General features: G+C 36.1%; 1 protein-coding gene across 3 annotated transcripts in view; it reads right to left on the bottom strand.

Annotated features, from left to right (window-relative positions):
* The window catches only part of LOC150083311 (protein FAM193A-like), a 359,376-nt gene that overhangs the window by 75,275 nt on the left and 258,197 nt on the right, over positions 1 to 25,904 (bottom strand). For all 3 annotated transcript variants that reach the window (XM_090377966.1, XM_090377967.1, XM_090377969.1), the window contains exons 15-17: positions 23,021 to 23,095; positions 18,107 to 18,265; positions 4,190 to 4,544 (exon numbers count right to left, since the gene is read on the bottom strand). In XM_090377966.1, the coding sequence (XP_090234092.1) occupies positions 4,190 to 4,544; positions 18,107 to 18,265; positions 23,021 to 23,095 (589 nt within the window). The remainder of the gene's footprint in view (positions 1 to 4,189; positions 4,545 to 18,106; positions 18,266 to 23,020; positions 23,096 to 25,904) is intronic.

Genomic DNA, 25,904 nt, shown 5'->3' with positions numbered 1-25,904 from the left:
CTGGTATCTCATTGTGAAAGTAGCCACAATAAAATGATGCCTTGACACTATGTACGTAGTTTAATTTTATGGGTTAACTATGGTGTATCTACACTGATATTATATAGTTAATTTAAACCCATACAATATTATGCCTTGTGCATTTAGTCTTTAAATACAAAAATTTTATACACAAGCATTACAATATCACCTCCACAGGCTGTCTAACAACATTCATGGTGGTCAATGGCCACATAAAGCAGAGAGCAACTGCCATAGATAGCTCCAGGGTATCCAAATAACATACTCAGTACAAGAAAGGTGATGTAACAGATTAGTCTGTGAAAGTCAACAGTGCATTTTGTTGTAAAACACACTTACTTCTCCTTACAAGATCCACTCTGTAGGAGAACTGCATTTTAGAAACAAGCATTTTGAAAACAAGGAGACATGAAAAATGGCAGTACAAAATCCTTTGGGGAATGCCACAAGGGTTTCTACTCTGTCAGTGCGGCAATGATCATTATGCCAGTGCTGAAAATAATGAAACCACATTACTGGAGCACAGTACAACAAATCAAAGCATGGTGAGTCATGGTCCTTATCCACAAATTAGAAGACAGTTGCAAACCATCCTTCATCAAATATTCAGACTATAGATTATCAGAAAGCTCTTTCCAAAGTTATGGCTAGAGCATTCCTCAAATATCAGAACTCCTAACTACTGATATGGGGTAACATGAAATCAGAAGTGTACTGCAACAAACCCCTTCAGCAGCCTCTTGTTTTAAAAGGCAATTTAAACATTGTTGTCAATGTTATTCTACAATAAAGCAAACAGTGACGTCGTGTTTCGAGTTAAGGTTATCAAGAATGAAGAGTCTTAACCTTGTGTTAGTCAACTTCCGCCATTAGATTTATGGAAAATTAAATTGTGTTTCCATGCCCAGAAATCCCACAAACTTTACTGTACCACAGGCCTTAATGTATGTCAGCCATAATTTGAAAAACAAAACTATTTACAAGCATAAATACTTTTTTTTGGATGTTCTATATATACTGCTCTACCATTAATATTCAGACACCTGCATATCTATGAATAACCTTTATTTACAAGAAAAGTAATATAGCATGCTAAAATCTTTAGCATTTATGACTGCCTCTTGTTTTTTTGTAAATGTCCTCTGATATTTTCTGCCATTCAGCCTTCAGAACAGTGACTAGTTTAGCTCTGAGTTTTTTAGGTTTTTTTTGCGGCAATCTCTCCCCATATGCACCCAACAATGCAATTCATCCCAAAGGTTGTCTATAGAAGCGTTCCACAACTATTGTGCCACCACAAGATGATAGGTGCGTCTTAAACTTTGCTGAAGCTGTATACCAATAAATAATGCTATATGTATTATGATTAGAAATTGACAACTGAGAACGTTTCAGTTTACTGAAACTAAAAAATAAACTGAAAAGGCATTTCTCAACAAAACATTCCTCTCTGGCATGCAAAGATATCAATTATTTTCAACAAAACAAAAAACAGGCAACATTCATGACTTTGTTGGTACATGTTTCGGAAAAAGTACAGGAAGCTAGCTATAAAATAGCCGTTATCATAAAGGTTATAAAGCCACACACAACAGCCGAAACTTTAATGCCAGCTTGTAAACAGATGGTAAAAATAGTTCTGAGTCCAGAAGCTGCTAATGAAATTTCAAAAATTCCACTCTCAGCTGATACAATGTTGCCGAGTCAGTGACACTGAAGACATTATGAAGGAGAAAATCAACAGCAGTCAGAAGTTCTCACTTCAGATCGACGAGTCCACAGATGTTAGTGGTCATGCTCAACTTGTTGCCGACTTTCGGTTCACAGATGGAGATGTAACAAATTTCTTTTTTTGCGAAGTACTACTCGAGCGAGCCACCGGTGAAGAAATATTTTGTTTTACTAATGAATATATTGCTCCAAAATGAATTAAATTGGAAAGATTGTGTTAGTGAATCCTGACATATGATGTGACCATTGTCTTATTCACCACGAAGCCATTGTTGCCAAGTCTTTGCCATCTACTCTGAAAGTTGTGCTGGACGAAGCAGGAAGTCTTTTTAACGAAGTTGTTAAATTCATCAAATCATGGCCCCTCAATTCGCGGCTTTTTTCCAATTTGTGTTAGGAAACGGGATCTGAACACATCATATTCCTGTTACAAACAGGAGTATGGTGTGTTCATGTGCCTTTTTGAATTTGAGGAGGTACAGACATTTTTAACAGCTGAGGGGAATGAACACACACAGTTATTTGCAGAGGATGAATGGGTGACTAAGTTGGCATATCTTACCAATATTTTCGTTCACTTGAATGAGCTGAACCAAAAAATGCTAGGCAAGAACGAAAATCTTTTTACGAGTATGGATAAGATTCGAGATTTCAGAATAAACTGGATTCGTGGATACAATGCATTGCAAATGGGTCATTTGAGATGTTCCCAACTGTATGACCTCTTGTTGCTGGTAATAAAATGGTGATGGACTTCATTAAAGAACATTTAGATAACTTGCAGCAGAAGTTCTAGGATTATTTTGGAGAGAGCATTGAAGATTTCGAGTGGGTTCATGATCCATTTGTTCCGGATGCAAAATCTATTCTGATTTTGTACAAGAGGATCTGAGGTGGATGGAACATCGTGAAGTGCAGATGGACACATTTTGGTTGTCAATAAGGAAAGGATACCCTGCTAGCTCCAAGATGGCAATTAATGTGTTATTACCATTTTCGACTACATATTTGTGTGAACTGGGCTTTTCGACCGTGACTGAAATTAAAATATCAAAGAGGGAGAGACTCAGATCCACTGATGAAGAAATGAGGATTGCATTGTCAACGATTCTGCCGCACATCAGCTGCTGTGTTCAGCAAAGCAAGCACAAGTATCACAATGAAGGTATGTGTAGTTATTTGGCTTAACACTAATAGAATTTATTTATTTTTTTGCTTTGCTTTGCATTTGTACTGTGATTTAGGGTCCATAAAATGTTAATATATGTATGAGCCAATTTCTGTTGAATTGCTGGAACAATAATAATTGATTCTATTGTGACTTATAGCATATTTATACATTGCCGTAAACTTTGCTTTTTGGGGGATTAATATTTTGATGCGCCATGTTGTGTCATGGATAACTTAGGATGTGTGCGAAGAGAAAAAGGTTGCAGAACACTGCTCTATAGGATTGAGATCACAGCTTTGGGCTGGCCAGTCCAACTTTTTTGTTGCTCATATCCTCACACCAGTCCATCACAGTTCAAGCACAATGAGATGGAGCACTCTTGCTGATAGAGGTATGGGTCTTCCCAAATGTGCTGCCAAAACGTAGGTTAATGCATTACTGTCCAATACAACTAAATAGACCTCAGCATTTATAGTCTTGTGCAAAGATAATCAATGGTCTCAGGCCAAACCATGAAAAACAGCCCCAGACCATCACACTGTCTCCACCAATTTCCCTTGCCAGGACAACAGAGTCTGACAGGTAGGTTTCTCTGGGAATTTGACACACCCAGACATGATCATAAGATTGATAGACCATGTTCTCTGACTTACCACTCTAAAGCACAGCTTTCTATTGGCCTGTGGTCCAAAAACAGGAGACCTTACACTAAGCTAGATGACATTTGGCATTAGCAGGGGCAATTAGTAGCTTGTGGATGGCTGCACAACTCTGATAACCCGTATCATGCAGTGTTCCAAGCATTTCAATGAGGGGAGGGCCTTTGCATACTATGACAATACTGACCAGCATTCCAGGTGAACTATTCTTTGCAGGGCTCACCTACTCATTCTGTCAACTTCAGATTTTCTGGGCAGTTTCATGATGGTTTTGACACCAGTCCACTTCCATCTGCACATTTGCTTCCATTTCCAATCACAAATCACTGACCTAAGACTCTTCAGTGTTATTGACATGTCACGTACAAACTTAGGTGGTGCCCCATTATGATTATGAAATGGAAGTCTGTTGACTATGTCAATCAAAGCACCTTGCATTCACACTCACACTACTGCCTCCTCGAAGGCCTATGAACATATTTATAGTTGTGTCTGACACTTGGTGCTCAGATAAGACATGACTAACCATCAACAGAAGGGTGTCCAGATACTAATGGTAGGGAAATGTATAATCTAAGTAGTTTTTATATAATCTATTTATGCCTACCTTTTTTATCCAATTTCGTCACAGGGATGAAAGGTTGTGAAGAGTGGCTAATGCTATCACTACAGTTATCTGAGGACTTCTGTTCTTGGACTAAAGTTTTACTTACTACAGTGGAAGAAGCTTTGGCACCTTTCTTATTGTCAGGTCTAGTACTACACTTACTGACATCACTGACATCAACACAGTCTTGCTCTGATGGCAAAAGAGGAGATAAGATATTTGATCTGCCACCTTGACTACTATAACTACTTCCATTAATGCCATTCTGTGAAACAGTAATTTTGGCATGTTTTTTATCTTCTGCTGTTTGCTGGTAACCCTTTCCTTTTGATGATTCCTTTGATGCTTCACATTTCTAGTTAAAAAAAAAAAAAAAAAAAAAAAAAAATTAAATTAAATTAAAACACAAACCAAAACTATCAAATTATTCAAGATATTAAAATATAACGATTCATGTTTTTTTATTTTATTTACGCATTAACGTAATTATAGCCTTTCAAAAAAAGGGTATAATTTTTTTTAAATTATACCCGAAAAAAAGAAAAGCCAAATGAAATAGACAACTCTTCTATATCATTTTCAGATGGCTTAAAAGTTTGTAACTCATGTAATCCAATGAAAGCACTGTAAGATTTCATTATCAGCTCAAAAGGCCAACTCAAGATTTTATATTCCAAAAGTGACCTCCTACCTTTAAGACACAAAAACACCCATATAACTAAATAAAACCACCTAATTTTGTTACCATCAATAGGAGTTGGAGGTTGATTGGTTGCATTGGGGTTTATTGGCGCATAAACTACGCAAGCCATAATGCACCAGTTCGTAGGTATGTTATGTTTCAGAGGTGCTTACTTTGGATTTAACTCACTTTGAATTTTACTTGTTCGTTTTAACCAGATTCATACTTCATTGGGTTAGCTTGTTGCTTGTGTTTGCTTCCTTAGAGGATGTGATACAAATTAACACCTTTAAGGAAGGTGACAACATCTGTAACATCATCTCTATCATTCAAGTGGTCTGACAGAGTAATGGCGTGATGTGTCTGACAAAATCTTTGAAGGCTTGTTTGCATTAATTACATATTTAGGACAGTCTATTAATATATGTTTTACTGTCTGGATATTATCATAAATCTGGCATCATGGTAGTTCTTCTATTCACAATAAGAAAGAGTGTGTAAGATGAGTATACCCAATTCTTAGTCTGGCCAGTACTGTTTCTTCTTTTCTCGACTTTCGTGTGCTAGAAACCCAGTTTTCAATTTTTGGCTTTATCTGGTACAGTTTGTTGATTTCAAGTTTCTTGCCATTGCATCTGGCAAGTATGACATATCGCAGGCTTGTAATCAAATTAAGGTACTGAGATCTCTTCTCCAGTTTGCAGTATGGCTTCTTTTGCTGATCTGTCTGCTGCTTTATTTCCGGAAATCCCTGTATGTCCTGGGATCAAACAGAAAGGTATATCCTGTTCATTTATGGCACAGTCAGTCAGTATTTGTTGTATGTGCCAAAGGACTGGGTATTTGGGCATACCTATGCTTTGCATGGCTTGTGATGAACTCAAGGAATCTGTATACATTACATTTCTTTTGTAAAGCATACCTTGTACATGGGTTAAGGCTATTTTCTGTGTGCACAATTCTGCCATGTTATACACTGCACTCTTTTGGTAGTTGTGTTAAAGTAATATCTGAGAATACAGCTGCTGCTCCCACTAAAGCGTCCATTTTTGAGCCATCTGTGTATATTGGAATATAGTTAGTCAGAAAATTGAAGTCTATGTGCTGCATATAACTGTTGGAATATTGTTGCAGATATTGCTTTTTTATTCCATTTCTGAAAGGGGAAGTCACATATTGGGATATGCAAATCCCATGGTGAAAGGGTGTGAACTGGCAAGTGCACTACACTATCTATTTTAAGGTTATGTACTGCTAAAAAAAGTTTTACATTCTGATTCCCAGGGATCGATCTCCTTGTTGATGATTCTGGTAGATATTTCTGCAACGTGAATCAAAGAGAGTCTTCCAAGTAGGGTGTCCAGGCACAGATTTTATTTTAAATGTATAATCCAATCCTAAGGATTAAAGGTGGTTCATTGGCTTCAGCACAGAGACTATATATGGGAGAGGTACAATAGGCACCAAAGGCTATACATAGTGAATTATGATGATCTGGGTCCAGCCATTTCAGAGCTGTTTTCCATGCTGAATCGTACACTGGGGCTCCATAGTCCAACCTTGATCTAATCAGCATTTTGTATAAGTTTAATAAGGAATATCTGTCTGCTCCCAATGCTGTTGATGAAAGGATTTTGAGTACGTTAAGGTGCTTTGTACAGCTTTTACGTAGCTGCCAGATGTGCTCCACGAATGCGAGTTTCTTATCTAAGATTAGTCCAAGAAATTTTGCTTTTGGCTGTGTTGGTATAGTCTGGCCTTCTAGTTTTAATTCCGGGTCAGGATGGAGATTTCTTTTGAGACAGAAATGTACACATTGTTTTTTGTGTTGACAGTCTGAATCCGTTATATAGTGTCCACTTATATTGTTTATTGCACATTGCAACTGCCTCTCGATTGTTCTCATGTTCTATGACCGACTAGAGATACTAGTCATTGACAAAGTGCATGTGTTGATCACAAATCAACTGAAGGAGGGAGTTGATTTGTGATCGAATTACTCTTTATGGCAAACAAAGTGGCACTCAGAGATCACATCAAGATTGAGCCCTGTGGGATGCCTTCTTGTTGGTAGATTTTGCAGAAAGAAGTCTGTGTTTGACTTGGAAGGTTCTGGACAAACATAGGAAGATTGCTCTGAGTCCAGCATGGTGCACATCTTGTAGGATCCCATATCTCCAAGTGGCATCATAAGCTTTTTCAATGTCAAAAAATATGGTAACCATACATTCTGATCTGATAAATGCATTTCTGAGGCTTCTATCCTAACTAGGTGGTGTAGTGTAGACCTGTGATGTCTAAAACCACATTGTGTTTGTGTAGGTGTTATTTTCTTCTAAATACCATATCAATCTCTTATTTATCATTTTTTCTAGTAGTTTTCCTAAACAACTAGTGAAAGCTATTGGTTGATAGTTGCATGGGTTTGTTAAGTCTTTGTCAGGTTTAGGGAAAGCTAGTACTACTGCATGGTGCCATGTGTTTGGAAATACATTTTTGTGGAATATTCTGTTATATAATTTCAATATATTGATTGTGTTGTAATGTATGTCACCTGGGCCTACTGCACTTGCCCTGGCTCTGGACAAAACTTCATGCAGTTCATTTATTGTGAATGGTTGGTTGTAGGGCTCATTTTCTTTTGATTTAAAATTAATCTTATGCTTTTCTGCCTTTTCTTTTTGGATCAGAAATTCCAGATGGTATGAAGATTTTTGATACATTTGCAAAGGTCTCACCTAATGTATTTGCAATAATGGTAGGGTCAGTCAAACTAATTCCACTGCAGACTAGTATTGGTGATTGCCTATTTCTATATTTATCTGTCATTTTTCTTATTTTATTCCAGGCTATATGAGCATTTGTTGTTTTGTTTATTGTAGATATGAACTGGATTCATGTTGCTCTTCGAATCATCATAGTTTCCAATTTGATTGGATACTATGATGTAGTCACAAAAGAACTGGATGCAGGGAATAACTTTGATATTATATATTTGGATCTTAGAAAGGCTTTTGATACTGTTGCACATGGAAGACTGCTGCACAAATTGGAGCAGTGTGGCATTGGAGGCAAATTGCTGCTATGGATAAGGGGATGGTTGAGTGGCAGAAAACAGAGAGTGGTAATCAATGGACACTGCTCAACGTGGACTAATGTTATTAGTGGAGTTCCTCAGGGTTCAGTGTTGGGTCCGTTGTTGTTTTCGGTGGGATATCAAGTTTAATGTCCAAGTTTGCAGATGATACAAAGGTTGGCAGGGTTGTTAAGGACACCACTGATGCTATGCTGCTGCAACAGGATCTGGAAAGGTTGAACAGATGGGCTGAGAGGTGGCAAATGAAGTTTAACATTGACAAATGTAAAGTACTACATATGGGAAACAGTAACCCCAAAGCAACATATCAACTCTGCGGTACTACACTGAAAGTGGTGGAGAATGAAAAGGACCTGGGGGTAATTGTGCAGGCAGATATGAAGTTCTCTGAGCAGTGCTGATGAGCTGCAAGAGTAGCTCATGGTGTCTTCTCAATGATATACAGGAATTTTTCTAGCAGGGATAAGGAGGTGATTATTCCCTTGTATAAGGCAATGGTTAGGCCACATCTTGAGTACTGTATACAGGTCTGGAGGCCTCATTTCAAGAAGGATGTAGAGCTGCTGGAACGGGTACAGAGAAGGGCAACAAGATTAGTAAATGGAACAAAGGGTTGCTCTTACGAAGAAAGGCTTAAGTTTTGCAAATTACAGAGTCTGGAGACTAGGCGCCGGCGAGGTGATCTGATAGAGGTATATAAGGCTTTGAATGGTTTGAGCATGCTCAATGCCAATGGGATTCTTCATCTTGCTCAGAATAATCAGCTCAGAGGGCATAAATTCAAATTGAGGAAGGACGGATGTCGGATAGATGTGCGGAAATTTGCCTTTGGCCAGCGGGTGGTTGGTTGGTGGAACCGACTTCCATCACTTGTTGTTGAAGTCGATAGCCTAAACAAATTTAAGGCTCAACTGGACAGGTATTTCGAGCGAACAGAGGGGTGAAATAGGAGTGGTGTGTTTTTTTTTTTTTTTTTTTGGCTGATGCTGAATAAGCTTGCTTTCTTGCATCATATGCCTCTACTAATGCTAATGCTAAGCTCACGTTCTTTTGTACTGAATCGGATTGTCTGGGGTGGGTATCTGTAAAATCTGTTCCATGCCCTATTTTGTTGTTTTCTTGTTTTAGTACAATCAATGTTCCATCACGCCTTCGGACATTTTGGGAAATGTGAAATCTTCAGGATTGTGAGCTGGCTTGCGTTTTGTATGGTTTTCGGTGACGTGCTAGTGCAACATCTAATGTTAAGTGCTCAGTGATATTAGTGTTGAAAACTGCTATCCTCCTAAACGTTTCCCAGTTAGCTTTATCTATCTTCCAGCAGGGAGTCCTGCTGGTATGGCATCGATACTCACCCACCAGTGTGAAAATTACTGAGTAATGATCACTACCAAGAGGATCCTTAAATCCATCCCAATTAAATGCTGTGTAAAGCATATCAGTACATACGGTGAGGTCTATTGCTGTAGTGGTCTAAGCTGGAAAGTGGAAGTAAGTGTGGTTATCCCTGGTTAAGAAGTAAGAGGTTGTGATTATCCAGTAGTCATTCAATGATGCGGAATGTGCAATGTATACTGGACATATGGTTAATATTGATTCTGCTACTGTGTGAATTGCTGCTGCCTCTAATTGGCTATTTATACGCACTTCTTGTGTTGTTATTCTGTCATTTACTAATACAACAACTTCTCCATGGGTTATACCTTTGGTTATTCAGTCTCTGCTGTATTGATTAGTTCCTGATATAGAGAGTACCTTGTTGTTTAAGGTACATTTACTGAAATCAGAAACAGATTGGTGTGTACTGTGTGATCAGATACTGGACATAATCAAAATTAATGTGTAATCCTTGACAGTTCCACTGAATAATTTTGTCCATTATTTATATTTTCTCAGCCCCTCAAGCTGTTTTCGTTCAGTGGTAATCTTTTGCTTTTCTGTCAATCTATCTCTTTTGGGAAAGACCAGTTTTCCAGTACTATTCAGCATAGATTTCCAACATTTCATCTTCCAACTTTACTGTTTTCTCTAATTCCATAAATTCGGAGATAGGTTCGTAATTACATGGTCCTTCATCACAAAGTTGGAGGATCTGAGGAAATTGAAATTGGTGTGTTTACTGTTTTCTCATGTTTATCTTATTGTTTTGGTTGGAGTAAGTGTTTGACTTGTGGAAAGGAAGATTCATTTGGAGGAACTGAGATTTCAGTTTGACATTCAACTGATTTATATCTGGCCGATATTTGTGCATACATTGTCCTACTCGTTATAGTTGGCTGTACCATTTTTCTTGCTTCTTGGTATGCAGTATTGTGGTCTGTTTTGTATCTCTCCCCCGATCTTTCACATGTTCTGGAGAAGGCAGGGTGTTCTTTATGATTTGAACACTTTGGAGTTGGGCAGTCATCAATCTGATGTTTCGATCGGTGTATTTCTACATGCAGTCTGTGAGTGTCCATATTTTTAACATTTGAAACAGCATAAAAGATTTGGGATATATGCTTTTACTGTTGGTGGAATTTTTGGTGTGTTAAATGTCAGAATTAAGGTTTGGTAGGTATTATATTTCCATTTCTCCAAACAGAAATTCGTCACTCCTTGATTTTGAAGTTCACTGCTGATTTCTTCCGCGGTAACATGTAAGAGATCTCACTCGGAGATTACTCCTAGTGAAGAGTTTAAGGTGTTATGGGGGGGGGGGGACTGCTACCAGTTTATTTTCAAAGTTCATTAAATTTAGAATGGTTCTGAATGTTTCAACTAATAGATCCCCAGGTCAGAATTACCTTACCTGGGGATCTATTAGTTTTCCGGCTAGTCCTTCCAAGACTTTTGAATAAAAAAAATGGGGATTTCTTACCTAATGTCTTTTCTGCAGTGGAGTGAATGATTAGGAATAAGAATATTGGTTTTGAACTGTCTGTCCTTTGCCTTTTGGCAGTATTTTCAGGTTCTTCAGTAGTTCGATTTGGTGGGATCTTCTCTGAAGTCCCTCGGGGAGTAGTGACTTTACTACTCATGCTTAGCTCTTTTTAGTCCTGGGAGTGTAACTTCCAACTCCCAGGTTTCTGGCCCACCACGAGAAGGCAAGGGCAGTGCCACCAAGTGACCGAGCAGAAGCTAGAATTAACAGGGTTGGTGGTGTTAGTTTGAAAGTAAGAAAATAAGAAAGGTGACTTTCCTTTCTGAAAGTTTGCTAGTTTCTTTTAGCATAAACTTTACTTTTTAAGTAGAGAAAATAAAGATCGCTATAAATGTAGTGAACTAAATACAATGGAAAGTACACTACAGAAACATTTGATCACTTGGAAAATACTTGGCACTAGAGGCCGAGTTGGAAGTAACAGACAACAATAAGGGATCTTGTGATTATTATGTTCAATAATGTGAAACTGCTTGCACAATTTATTATAAACTAAGACCTTATTTTAAATTAATTGCATGAAATAATTAGCTTTCCATTAAAGCTGCAACCTATAAGCAAGTATGGAAGGCAATTTTTTTTCGTTTTTGCACTCTTCAACTACCCTTTCCACACAGCAAAAAACCTGAAAATAATTTTTGAACATCACATTTCAACTAGTCATTTTTTTTTATTGTTAGAGCTGGACTGCAAAGGGTTAAACTTTGTGAACTACTGAAGTCTTTAAATGATGCAAAGCATCTCCAAAAATTCAAAACAAAATTTGAAGAAAATCTGATGTCAATAAAATTATTAATTTTAAAATGCAGTGAAACAAAAAAACATCTTCTATCCAATGTGGTCTAATTGAGACTAATGCCATATAAATGAGTGATTCAGGGGTTTTTATGTCTAGATGAGTCACTGAATATGCTGCAACAAGTTGCTATGATGCCACAAGTTCAAGATGCAGAGTTGGCCCCCTGAACTTTCTGACCACACCCTATACATGTCAGAATCAAGAAATGTAGTACTTCCTTTGTGGCCATGCTATTAACTTATTTCAGACTTTCCAAACAGATTCACACTTAGAGCACATGGATTTCTTAATTACTAGCTCAAGAATTATTTTGAGATTTGTAAACCCCAATGAATTATTATACAAGGGTAGCCCTATATACTTTTTCTGGATAGAGGAGAGTGATAATAAAGTGACTTTATATGCATATAAAGATGAAAACTTAATTCTGGATACTTTATTTTTGTGTAGAGGCAAACAATGCAAGAAGGCAAGTTTACACAGCATCAACCAAAACAAAAAAATAATAAAAATCATCTGCCCATTCACCCAATAGCCTGTCTAGTTCTCCCTTGGATCTATTCAAGCTAGCCACTTCTACATCACCAGATGGAAGTTTGTTCCAACAATCAACTACCCAATGGCTGAAGACAAACTTCTGCATCTCTATCTTTCCTCAATTTGAATTTATGCACCCTCATGTGTGTGTAGTCTGAGTAAAAGGAAGGAAGGATTTCATATCTACATCGAGCTTACTCAAATCTATTCAAAGTCGAACAGCTAAATCAGATCTCTCCACAGGTGCCTAATCTCCAGATGCTGCAATTTGCAAAACTGAAGCCATTCCTGGTAAGAGCATCCCTTTGTTCCCATCACTAATCTTGTTGCTCTTCTCTGCACTTCCAACAGAGATCCACATCATTCCTAAGATGAAGCTTTCAGACCTGTATGCAGTAGTCAAGATGTGACCTAACCATTGTCTTATGCAACAGGATAATCACCTCTTTGCTGGTAAAATTCCTGTATATCACTGACCAAACCCCCCAAGCTGTCCTAGCGGCCTGTCTGCACTGCTCATAGAAATTCATATCTGACTGCACAATTACCCTCAGGTCTTTTACATTCTCCATTACCCAGAGTGTGGTACCACAGTTAGTACATTAATATTAACACTTATATGTTCAGTTTAATTACTGCAGTCAGCTGGGTGAACTTGCCCTTTGAATAGCTGGAATTTATTTGTTTTGCCATGTGAAGTTTCAGTAATTCAACTGTACCTGTAACTGTGTTGAGATGGTGTCATCATCAATAAGATACAGAAAAGAAAACAAGATCACACTTTACAAGAGTATTCATTGTCATCCTTTCCTTCTGATTCAAATAATCATAAGTTGATGTAAAAGGGAGGGCGCAAAGAACTATTGTTTACAATTGCCAAAAAAAATAAATTCTCTTCTCAAAATGATGGGGGGGGTGGAGTATGTTTTAATTTGTAATGAGGTGAGTGATAAAGCTTTCTAAAAATTTTACAGAACAGCTTATGAACTAAAATTAATAACATTTAAAAATATGGAACTTATTTCTTATGTAATGATTTTGACAACTCAAAGAGAAATTTAATAAACATGAAAAATCTAGATGCCATACAGAAAGTTAGATGAAGATATTTAATATCAAAGCAGATACTAACATTTCCAGTTAACTGACTGATAAGTATTAGTAATGACCACACGGTGCAAGGAAGCCGATGGCTTATGCTGGGCCAGCCAAAAAAAAAAAAAATATATATATATAATAATAATAATAAAATAACAAAAATACATAAAATAAAATAATAAAAACAAATTATTAATAATAATAAGAAGAAAATAAAAAAAAATTAATAAGAGAAAAGGAAATGGACAACCTATGCATTTCTCTCATCCTCCTTTAGATAATTATCCAGCTGACCTTTGAATTTCACTAGACTGTCAGCCTCTACCACCCATGTAGGTAACTTATTCTAGTAATTTATAACTCACTGGCTAAAATAAAACTTCCTGCAATCCAATCCAAACAACTCCCCCCCCCCTGTAACTTGAAATTATGGCCCTTAGTTCTAGAATCATTTATAACCATGAAAATTTCATCCTTATTCATTTTGCTTATGCCTCTCAGAGCCTTAAACACCTCAATCAAGTCTCCTCTAAGGTGCCTAGTTTCCAAGCTGTGCAACCCACATAATTCAAAGTCTTTCCTCATATGGACTCCCTTTTGCCGATCTCACCAGGCAAGTTACCTGTCTTTGGACCCTTTCAAGAAGAACAATGTCTTTCTTTATGTGCAACAGGATAATCACCTCTTTATCCCCACTGGTAAAATTCCTGTATATCTCCATACTTGAATGCAGCATTCCAAGTGTGGACTAACAATAGCCTTATATAATGGGATTATGACGTCAATTATGATGTTTGATAAATCATCGGTAGGGCACCATGGAACCTCTTTGCAACGTCTACAGTGCTCAGAGAACTTCATATCTGACTGTATCGTAATACCCAAGTCCGTGTCCTCCACTACTAGCTTTAGTTCAACTCCGCCAAGTGTATAAGTTATTTTGGGGTTACTGTGACCCAGGTGCAAAACCTTACACTTTGCTGGATTAAAGCATAGATGCCATTTTTCTGACCATCTCTGAAGTCTATCTAGGTTATTCTAAAGAAGCTCTGCTTGGTGTAAATCATTAACTACTCTACCAATCTTTACATCATCTGCAAATTTAGACATTACGCCTTCTATCCCTTCATCAATGTCATTTATGAAAATCAAAAACAACAATGATCCTAATACTGATCCTTGGGGAACTCCACTTCTTACATCAACCCAATCTGAGGAATAACCATTTATCACAACCCTCTGCCTCCTGCCCTGAAGCCACACTGCTATCCATCTAAGGATTTTCCCTGTGATTCCAATCTGTTCCAGCTTATATAGTAACTGCTCATGTGGGACTGAGTCAAATGCTTTACTGAAATCCAAATAAACAACGTTGAAATTATTCCCTAAGTCCAGCTCTAGAGTGACCCTGTCAAAATAGCTAACCAGATTAGTTACACATGATTTTCCCTTTACAAAACCATGCTGAGTATCTTTCAGAATTCCATTTCTATCTAAGTGATCCTGAATTCCACCCTTGATCATAGTCTCCATGATTTTCCCTACTACTGAAGTTAAACTAACCAGTCAGTAATTTCCCTCTTCACTCTTAGAACTGCCCTTATGTATTGGAGATACATTGACACTTTTCCAATCCAACAGAATCACTCCCAAGTCCAGTGATGCTCTCATAATTAGCCTCAATGGTTCAATGCACTCGCTTGCTGCCTCCCTTAAGGTTATAGGGGTAAATGCTATCAACCCCAGGAGCCTTACTGGCCTGTAGGCTCGAAAGTTTTTTCATTAAATAAACGTGTGAAATTTCAACATCATTAATTACATTTTTTTTTCGACTTCACTCCCAGAATTTCTCATTGACATGAAGGGTTTTCTTCAGTAAATATCGATGCAAAGTAACTGTTCAGTTCATCAGCAACTTCAGCTAAGGTATCTAATACTATTCCACATCCATTACATAAGACAAAGAAAGGGTTGTTTGGAAGAATCAGGGTTGTACTCTTGAAAATATTTCCTGCTCTTTGGCATCTGTGTATTCAAGAATTACCCATAAGAGGTCTCAGAAAGAATAGAAAAAAATTCAGAACGTGTTAGAGTTGAAAGCAGAAGCTTGCTCAAAGCTGAGAACATTTTTAAACAGTAATCATTTCTGTCCCATGACATGAGGCAACACAGTTATGCAGTTATGATCATCAAAGCAACAGACTTTTCCAATGTGAAAGAAGTTTCTTTATTTTTTAAGTTTGGAAGAAATGAATCGAATTGAAGAATAGTTTTACTGGCTTTTTCAATACTTTTAACTATATCAGCAACTTTCTTCTGAAATCAGATTGCTGACAGTCTTTGATGGTAATGCAGCTATGAGACAGGGGTTTTTATTGGAGTTCGATTTTCTGAAATAGAACGCATGGCTTTGCACATTGCATCACTCATTGTAGAAGTTAAGGACTTCAAGGTGTGATTAGAATCTTCCTGGTTACAACAAAATGTTGAATGTAACAAACAAAATTACTGGATTTGTCTGTGAACTCTTCAAAAACACTTGCATTCTTAAAAAAAAAAAAAAAAACTACAGCAGGAGCAAACATGAGAACAAAGTTATGTTTGTTATTTGGTTTTTAAGAGCATTAGCAACTAATGCCATATTGCTCCGGGATATGCGGTGGTCATTCCCTGACCTTTCCGCATCCTCCGTATTTGGTGGTGACGGGCTCGAACCCCAGCCTAATCCCAGAAGCGTGTGCTACATACTGCTGCTCCTGCCCACCTGGCTACGGAGGCGCCTCTGAGAACAAAGTAAATCTACGTCCATTTAACATCACAAGGTGGACTATTCATTATCAGCCTTCAGATTCAGCAAAAATCAACTAACAGTATCTTAAATATTTATAGAACAAACTTTCTGAACCAGAAAAGTGATGGAGGAACAAAAGCTCATGGATTTTTGGTTTACATAAACTCTTTTTATTTCTATTTTCACTCTCTCACTCTTTCAGTCATGGTCAGAAACAGTGAAGTTATAAATACTTCTTTCTTTACAGGGAAAAAAAAAAAATTATAATTTCAGCAAACAAATGGGAATAAGCAATATTCTAATGAAATCAATCAATGAACAGTTTTTGGAAAATATTTGAAAACAAAGACTTTGGTCTCAATGAGCCAGAATTACCATCTGAGACCTGATCCCAAAAAATCAGAAAGTAACGATGTATCTTGAAGTATGTCATCAGCATTGAGTTTATTCAATTTTTATGGCATCTGTCCTCTTGCTCGGATCACACACGTGAAGGAGCATAAATTCAAATTGAAAAAGGATAGTTGCAGGACAGATGTGTGGAAATTTGCCTTCAGGCAGTGGGTAATTGACTATTGGAATAAATTCAGGAAAGAATTAGAAAACTATTAGAGAAGACAGGCAGGTGATATGAGAAGTTTGGATTGTTATAATTGGGAATCTGTCAGAGTAATTGGAAATGGACATTACTGAGAATGGAAGAGGCCACATATATTTGTGAAACAAACAAGGAGTGTTTGGGAGGTTTAGATCTTTTTGCAGATTAGTTTGTTCCATTAGTTTGACTATTCATGACACATTCAGTAGTAAGAAAAAATGGGGAGGATATGATGTATGAATTAATGAAATTTTTGTATATGGCATAAGAGTGGCAAGAATATACACAGCTCCTTGACATAATGACCTTGACAATGTTCCCCACATACACACTACTCTGTCTCCCTCCAGTCACTATCTGGCAGAGCAGAAGCAGCGAGATTATATGCTAGCTGATCTGGATGCCTCCTAGGGAATTACCAATAGGTTAAGTTCAGTGGATTATCTAGTGGCCGGCTGCAAACGCTATTTTAGGGCTATCCCTTGAAATGTAAGGAAGAGACTGGATCTCGCCTCGATGCCCATTATAACCTCAAAAGACATCAATTCTGCATGATGGAAAAGATGAATGGACTGATGGAGCTTTGCTCTGGAGACTAAACATGGGGTTCACCACATCAAGCTTACAATAAGCAGAGTGATGTTATTGCACTGGTTGATGAGTAGCTAATACTTAGTATTGCCTGTTAACACAGAGGGACAGCATTCCTGCGTGAATGCCACAGTCTGATCCAGTATACTGGGTGCTGTATTTCAGGACTTACACACAGGTGGTTATATCCAGGGTTACTAACAGTCCCACCATCGTGGAGGTGCAAACAGAGGATTCAGTTGTCATGGAATAACTGGGTTTCGCTGAAATTCAGTCTGCTTGACTCAAGTGGCACCCCAATATTAGTTCCACCAGCATCTTAGACTCCAGGGTAGCAAGCCCAGCTTGTCATACCTTAGTTTATGAGCTCAATGACCAAACTACACCAAGTCCTAGTGTTTCTGTCAACAATGAAATTCTTGGGTAATGCCCAGGACATCATTAAGTCTCTTTCCACTGAGGTTCACTCTCTCTTGGAAACGAAGTTGAAAGAATTAAGGTGCAGCAATTGGAGGGGGGGGGAGTGGAAAGCAGTTAGTTCTTTGCCAAAAACACACTAATCAACTTCATAATGTAACTAATCCAACAGATGTGATCTATGAGGGAAAAGTACTTCAAAAGAATATGTCACAAACTAGCTGGAAAAGTAATGCTATTATTAGAAATGCTGCACCTCATATTTAAAATGGTATCATTGAAATGCAATGACAGATTCTTTAAATAAGAAAATAAATTCACATAAACAATCTGTGAAAGCATTATATTAAACACCACATGGCACTTACTTATTTTAAAACTAACCTTTTTTTTCTTTTTTTGCTGCTTTGTTGTTTTAGTAGCAGAAGGCCTTTCTTCTGAACAATCATCTGAACCAGTAATGAACTTCAACAATTCTTCCACTGCTCTGTTATCTACCTGATGTTCTGACTTCTCTGATTTATTAAACGAAACTCCTTCGGCCTAAAGAGTAAACTTATACTCTTAGTGCCAAAACATTTTAAAATAATACTGCAACCATTAAAATCTATATACAGCAGGTTACTGATTAACCTCTGTTTATGGAAGCAAAGAGTTGAATGTAATGAATTTTGGCAGATACTGAGCCTTCCTACCACACAGTCTTAAATAATAACCTTCAAGCTATCAATCAGTAAGAATAAAGGTACCATTGGTGAACTTTTGCCATTCAACTAATTACTAAGAGCTATTCACAAATTATGTAACACAATTTAACTTTCTGAATACCCCACTCCTGTAACACTTTGTAACAACAGCTTTGTCCTCTCATTACTACATAACAAAGTTAATTAATTTAACTGAAGTCATAGTATTTATTTTTATGACAAAATAATCCATTACATAACACTTGTGCAACCTTATCCCCACCTGTAGTGCAAAATTTGGAATTTAATTTACCTGACCCTAACCCTTTGTGTTATTTAATTTATAGAGTCCCTAATCCCAGAGACACAACCACGTTAGTGTGCTGAAGATTTTAAAAAGAAAGATTTTAGTTTGGAGCTAAAATTGCATAGTCACATATCTGCCAACTTTTAGAAATGGAAAAATGGAAGAATTTCAGTAGTGGACTCCAGCTTTAAATGTGTGCTCCAGCATGGTCTGAATAGTGCCCCAGACTTAATTTAAAATTAATGATAACTAACTAATGCATGTCACACACTGCAGCAGGTATTCTACAAATTCTCTAAAAAAATAATAAATATTTAAACCAACCTAACTACAACACATAACATAGAAAACTACTTGATAAACAGTAACAACAAACTATACTGAACTCCACCTGAGTCTTTAATGCTATTACAAAAATATAAGCATTCAAATTAAGCTATTAAAAGTAAAATCTTTATTTAAAAAAAAATGAGCATATAAACATACCTTCCAAAGAAATATATAAAGCAATATATAAATATCAAGTCCAGATATATTTTTTCACCTAATGTTGTAAAGTATAACACTTGAAAGGATTAGCCTTTCTTCAGGAAATCTGCAAATAAAGTCTACACACAGCAAAGAACCAATTTTCTACATTTTAAAACAAAAATCAGCTGTAAAGGTTTATTTGACACAGATGGCTGAATTCAGCTCTGCTCTTTTGTGTTCTACACTGCTGCAGAGAAAAATTCCTCCGTCAGCATGATATAATGCTATGTGCTACTCGTTTGGAGTAGTATGGATTTTATTCCTCTTGAAGACTAGAGGGATTTCTAAAATCTTTTTCATTTAAGGCTGTAGTAAACTGATCTTAGGTGAAGGAAGTAGGTACACCTCCCACAACGTGCAAACTGGCCTACGAACCACATTTGTACAAACAAATATATAAATTGGATATGAACCAACAACTCTGGTGCCTTAAGACAATAATTTTGCAAGAAATGAGAAAGATGGACCATTGTAACTTTAGATACCCTATCACACTTAAATTCCATCCACTCTATGAATGTTGGCTTAGCCCATTTTGCAATATTATCCTGTATTGTGGCAATCACTAATATATATTGTCCATCTAAAGATTTTCAAATTTTTCTGAACTTAATTCATGGTTTGATTACCCTTTAAAGGCATGATAAATGGCCAATTGCAAAGTAGCAAATAAAAGAGAAACTTGCAATTTCAATGAGAACAACTCTGGTAACCTCTGGGTTTTTTTTTTTTTTAGAACTCTCTTTAAGGAGAACTAATTAACAATACAGTTATAACCCATGATAATGTAGTCTCTAACAGAAGCATTTTTCTCCTAGTGCATTCATTAATTCAAGTGTTAATTCTTGACTGTTTCATCACCAATTACTTACTTACTTTAAGCCCATTACTTTAAGCTAGTGTTCCTCAACCTTTTTGTTGCTGCGGCACATTTTTGAAGCTGCTAAAATTTTGTGGCACACTACAATCACTACTATATTCATATAATCACAAATGTGTGTGGTATAAGTGAACAGATATGTTCACTTATACACAAATGTGTGTGGTATAAGTGAACATAACATAGAAAAAAAAAAAAATTTCGATTCCTAGTACTAGGAATCGAAACCTGACATCACATTGACCGCCGAAATGTGCGGCATAAATAAACTAATGTTTCAATTAATTTTTATCATAAAACTTGGATTTATTATTTTTTTTTTATTAGCATTTTCGACGGTGCACTTGAAGCATACTTGCGGCACATAGTTTGAGAAACACTGCTTTAAGCAATCAGGCACTTTCAGCTGTGGGCTTCACAATATGGGAGTTCTCTCAGCAATAATATTATAAAGAGAGATCTTCAACTGCGAACTTGTGGAGATGCCATCTGAAAAATTATGTTCACTTTATTTTAGGTGGCTATTGATATTACACGTTATATAGAAATATATATAAAATGTTTTGCTCAAGTTAAAAGAACAAAACATGGGTATATTATCTTTAGGACTTAGAAAGGAATTTTTATTTCTCAGAACTGGTTGTTCCTTATATGATATATTTTTTTTTTTTTTGGATAAAACTAAGCCTGTGGCCAAAATCCAATTTTCCCTTTTTCTCATTACTCACCTGCTTTTCCTTTTCTATTTGGACTCTGATGTATGTTGTTCACAATTTAGAGTTTGATATATATTCAGATACAAATACAAATGATTTCTTTGCTATTGCCAACTAAGCAATGATTCCCACTGAGCAACAGGAAGACCTTTACAAATTTTTGCCAAGTGAAATCAATCTGGTACAGCCATGTTTTAGTATCTTTCTGGTCTCTTTGCTAAAAGATTTTGAAGCATCTGTAGCCCTTCTTCTTTCTCTCCAAAAGGGAATATGGTAATCTCCCATTACAGTGCTTTCGAGGGGATTGGTCCCAAGGGGCATCATCACAAGCACGATCCTCCCTCCCCAATTTTTTGAAGATATTTTCTATTATCCATCGATATTTTCTATTATTCATTAATATTTTGGAAGATAACACTGATTTTTTTAAGCTTTTTTTTGCAGTGTTCATTCAAGTTGAAAACCTGTACACAATGTACTATGCTTGCTTTTATGGCACCTTCAGCTTTTCTTTGAAAACTATTAAAAAGAATGAATTTTTAAAAAAGATTTTATTAAATTGACATTAAATGTATCTTGAGCATTACTGTATAAATCTGATATTATTATTAACATAAATATAGTTATTAATAAAATTTATTGATGCTGTGTTGATCATATGCAGAAAAATATAAATAAATAATAAAAAAAAAATACTAATTATTGTATCAGCAAGGAAACTAGACAGAATGTTTAATTATATAAAAAAAAAAGCATGCAAATGCACCAATAAATGGGAAGACACTGAGCGCAAAGAGTTGCCTTTCTACTTTCAAAGCCTCAAGTTAAATATGAAATACGCAAGCAACACCATCCCTGGTTACAATTTCTATTAAGCAAACAAATTAGACCACAAACGATTCCAAGACACTAGATTTCTAGTCTCTACCATCTGTTTCCAAAATCAAAACTCAAGAGGAAAAGAAGGATTATGTCAGGATTTATTCCTTATTAGAACCTCAAAGATCAATGATAGTAAGGAAAAGAATTTAAATAGGTGTGCTACAGACAATAAAAAGTGCATGGCACTTCACAGGTTTGGTCATGGGACCAGAAGAAACAAGCACTAAAAGCAGGATTGTTATAACTGGAGTTAACTATATATCTATAAGAACGTCAATCAATCTGAAGGACAAATTAATGCGACTAAATGGGTTAACCAGCAATGGCTGCCCATAATGATCAGTCATTGCTGCTGTTCTTTTAATACTATTTAAAATACTATTTATTTAATACTTTGTCAATACATAATGCCATGCCACATTCAACTGGTGTCTTAGCATTTCAATTATAAAATCCTTTATATTTCATCCAGCAAAATCACCTTCCGAGGCAGGTGTGCAAAGTAGTCATAACGCTGTATTTTATAATCAAAAAACAATGGGATAAAGATAAATCTTGGAACTGTATATTGCCATCAGTTGGAAAGGAGTGGAGGCCTATTTTGCAAACATTGTCATATTATTCAAAATAGCTCTTGCTTTTGTCCTCCCTAAACCATAATTTTTCTGAATAACAGACAGACATCATCTGCTAGAAATGGGAAGATTATGTTTTACCAAAAATGCAGTAAAGAGACATTCCACCTACATGACATCCAAATGAAAAAAAAAAAATAAATAAATAATAATAAAAAACCTTTTTTTAAAACTTGATGTTTATGAATGTGTTTTATGCACTTAATACAGTGCATAAAAATTGAGGATACAGTAATTAAAAAATGTATTCAGGTATTTCCAGTTCACAACAAAATATATAAATATACAAAAGTGTCTTAAACCAGGTATATTACATATGCATCACAAATGATGAGTTACAGCCATGGTGCCTCTCAAAACTGGTCAGAAGAAAATCTAGGAAGTGAATATGTTAAATCACATAATGAATAATCTACTGTAATAATTTTTTTATCAAGGTAAGTAACATATAGAAAACTAAATGTTACTTACCTTGACATATAGAAAACTAAATGTAGCAATTTTAATATGAAAGCTGTTGAATAGTGCAAAACCACGAGGGGGGGGGGAGAAAACAAATTTACCCTATTCTCTTTGATATGGTTTTATCAAATTTTAGAGGATTATGCAATCAATATCAAACAACACTTGTATATCATTCAAATTATGAATAACTGCTTACCTTTTTCTTGCTTAACCTCAATCTTAATCTTTCCCTCATTTCTGGATAATTTTTGCTTACAGGAGCTACTGCAGGCTATACAAAAAAAATAAATAAATAAATAAAATGAATTAAAATATATATTACCCACAATTTAGTAGTGGTAAATGATGCAAGAAAGCAAGCTTATAAAGGATCAACCAAAACTATGAAGGCAAAAATAAAAATTTCCCACATCACCTCCAATAGTTTGTCTAATTCTTCCTTGAATTTATTCAAACTACCCACTTCCACAAAAACAGATGGTTTATTCTCAACAATAACTACCTGAAGGAAAACTTCCACACATCTATCCTACAACCTCCCTCACAATTTGAAATTATGCTTCCTCACATGTGCGTGTGTGTGGTCTGAGAAAGAGGAAGAATGATACCAGCATCAAGCTTGTTCTATCCATTCAAAGCCTAAAACATATCAATCAGATCACCTCACAAGTGCCTAATCTCCATATGCTGTAATTTGCAGAACCGCCATCTTTCTTGACATAACACCCTTTTTTCTCTTCACCAAGTTCATTGCCCTTCTCTGAACCCATGCCAGCAAATCTATATCCTTCTTAAAATGAGGTCTCCAGACCTATATGCTATACTCAAACTGCACCTAACCATTGCCTTGTACAATGGGATAATTACTTCCTTATCCCTGATAGCAAAGTTCTTGTAAATTATTGCCAAAACCCTATGAGCTGAAAAAGTCTTCTTTAACATGCAGATGAAGTTCTACACTGTTCAGAGAACATCCTATCTGACTGCAGAATTACCCCAAGGTCTTTTTCATTTTTCACTACCCTGAGTGTAATACCACACCATTGGTAAATTACTCTGAGATTACTGCTACCCATATGCAGTATCTTGCATTTGTCAATGTTGAACTTCAACTGACATTTCTCAGCCTATGCACATCCACAAAAACAAAAACAAAAAACAAAAGCAACTTCAAAGTTGATCCAAAAATGACCAACATTTTTCAGGGAAAATCTTTTTAAGTTCGTCGAATTTGTCCGAATTAAGAGTATTGTAAAATTTACAGATTTCCTCAAGACGGTGCAATTCTCTTAAATTGGTATCACGCTGCAGATCTATAATCTGAAGTTGTAGTTCACTCGGTGCACTATCAATTTCTATTGAAAATGGGTCGTGCACTATTGCCAAACTTGTCTCAATTTTTCAGAAGTCGCCAAATCTTCGTGAAAAGTCGTCATTCAAAGTGTTGATAATTTCACAATATTTTTCAAATTTATTTTCTGGAATCTTCAGCAACTTGAAGTTTTAATTGAAATCCATTCAAACTTTTTACCATATCATGGGCGTATAAATTTTCCCTTGTAACACTGTCGAAAGTATTTAAGTGTGTCACGATGTCCAGGGTAAATGTAAAATCACAAATCCAGTTATTATCAGTTAATTCGGGAAAGTCCATAATATTTTTCAGTTTTAAAAATAGAATGATGTCATCTTTAAGATCCCATACTCGCCGAAGAACTTTTCCTAAGCTAAGCCATCGAATTTGGCTATGATAAAGAATATCTTTGTATTCGGATTCAATATCTTGAAGAAAATTAACAAACTGTGTGTTTCAGGCCCCTCGATCGTATTAAATTTACTAGTTTAATAATACAAGATGTGACATGTTCAATTTTTAACACATTTTTACATAATACTTGTTGATGTATAATACAATGAATTATAATTAAATTATAATCAGGATAATTTTCACAAATTTTATCCTGAATTTTCTTTAATGCTCCAACATTTTTACCTGTCAAACTTGGTGCTCCGTCAGTTTTTATGCTTACCATTTTGTTCCATTGTAAATTATATCTTGTTAAGCATTTTTCAACTTTTTCAAATATATCAGCTCCTGCTGTTTGGTCTTTAAGAGATTCCATTGAAAGAAGCTCTTCAATAATTTCAAAATTAGAGGTATTAATAACTGTGCAGTATTCTTTTGGTCGTTACTTTCGTCGAGAGCTATCAAGTACCATGTTATGGATTCTAATACTGATAATAATTGCTTATTCAAATTTGTATCGATACATTCAATTCTTCTTACTATGGTTCGCCGAGATAAACTTATATTCTCAAATTTGTGTTTAATGTCAGGATATATAATTCCACAAGCTTCAGTCATACATTCTCATACATATAGTCTCCATCAGAAAAATGCTTGTTGCTTTTTGCAATTATATGAGAAATAACAAAACTTGCCTCTACAGTAGCTTCTTGTTTTCCTTAGTTAGTCGCGTAAACACATTTTGTTGTCTAGATAAATTTTGAATCAATCCATCAGCAGTTTTCTTTCTCGCTTCCAGAGTTAAATTGGCACCATATTCGGAATGTTTAGTAGTGAAATGTCTTTTAATATTGTACTCTTTCAACACTGAGACACTCTCCCAGCAGATGAGACAAATAGTCTTGTTATTTATGTTAGGAAAAAAATACTTTGTGTTTTATTCTTCATTGAAGACACGATGCTCTTGTTGAATTTTCCATTTTTTATTCATTTTTAAAAGGGCGTAAATATTATTTTTATCGCTACTGGCACCAAGATGATAACCGAAGATAACACAAAAAAACTAACTGTGGGATGACTGTCAGAGAAAACAGATTGGAACTGCGGCCGGCCAGCAGTCCTATCCTATTACTCCGCCACCGCAGCAAAGCCGTTGTCGTCATCACCGGTTGTCTGTTACCGTAGTTTCGCGCAGTTAGTTTATAATTGCAAATTATACCGCTATAAAAGCGCCCATTGGCTCGCTCCGGTTCGCGCACAATTTCAAATTCTATCTCAATTTGAACAATATAGAGATGATAAAACAATTTACAAGTTGACAAATTCTATAATG

The sequence above is a fragment of the Mastigoproctus giganteus genome, chromosome 7, assembly GCF_048544385.1.
Source record: "Mastigoproctus giganteus isolate SK-2022 chromosome 7, ASM4854438v1, whole genome shotgun sequence".
Lineage (NCBI taxonomy): Eukaryota > Metazoa > Arthropoda > Arachnida > Uropygi > Thelyphonidae > Mastigoproctus > Mastigoproctus giganteus.
This window is presented reverse-complemented; position numbering and strand designations above follow the sequence as displayed.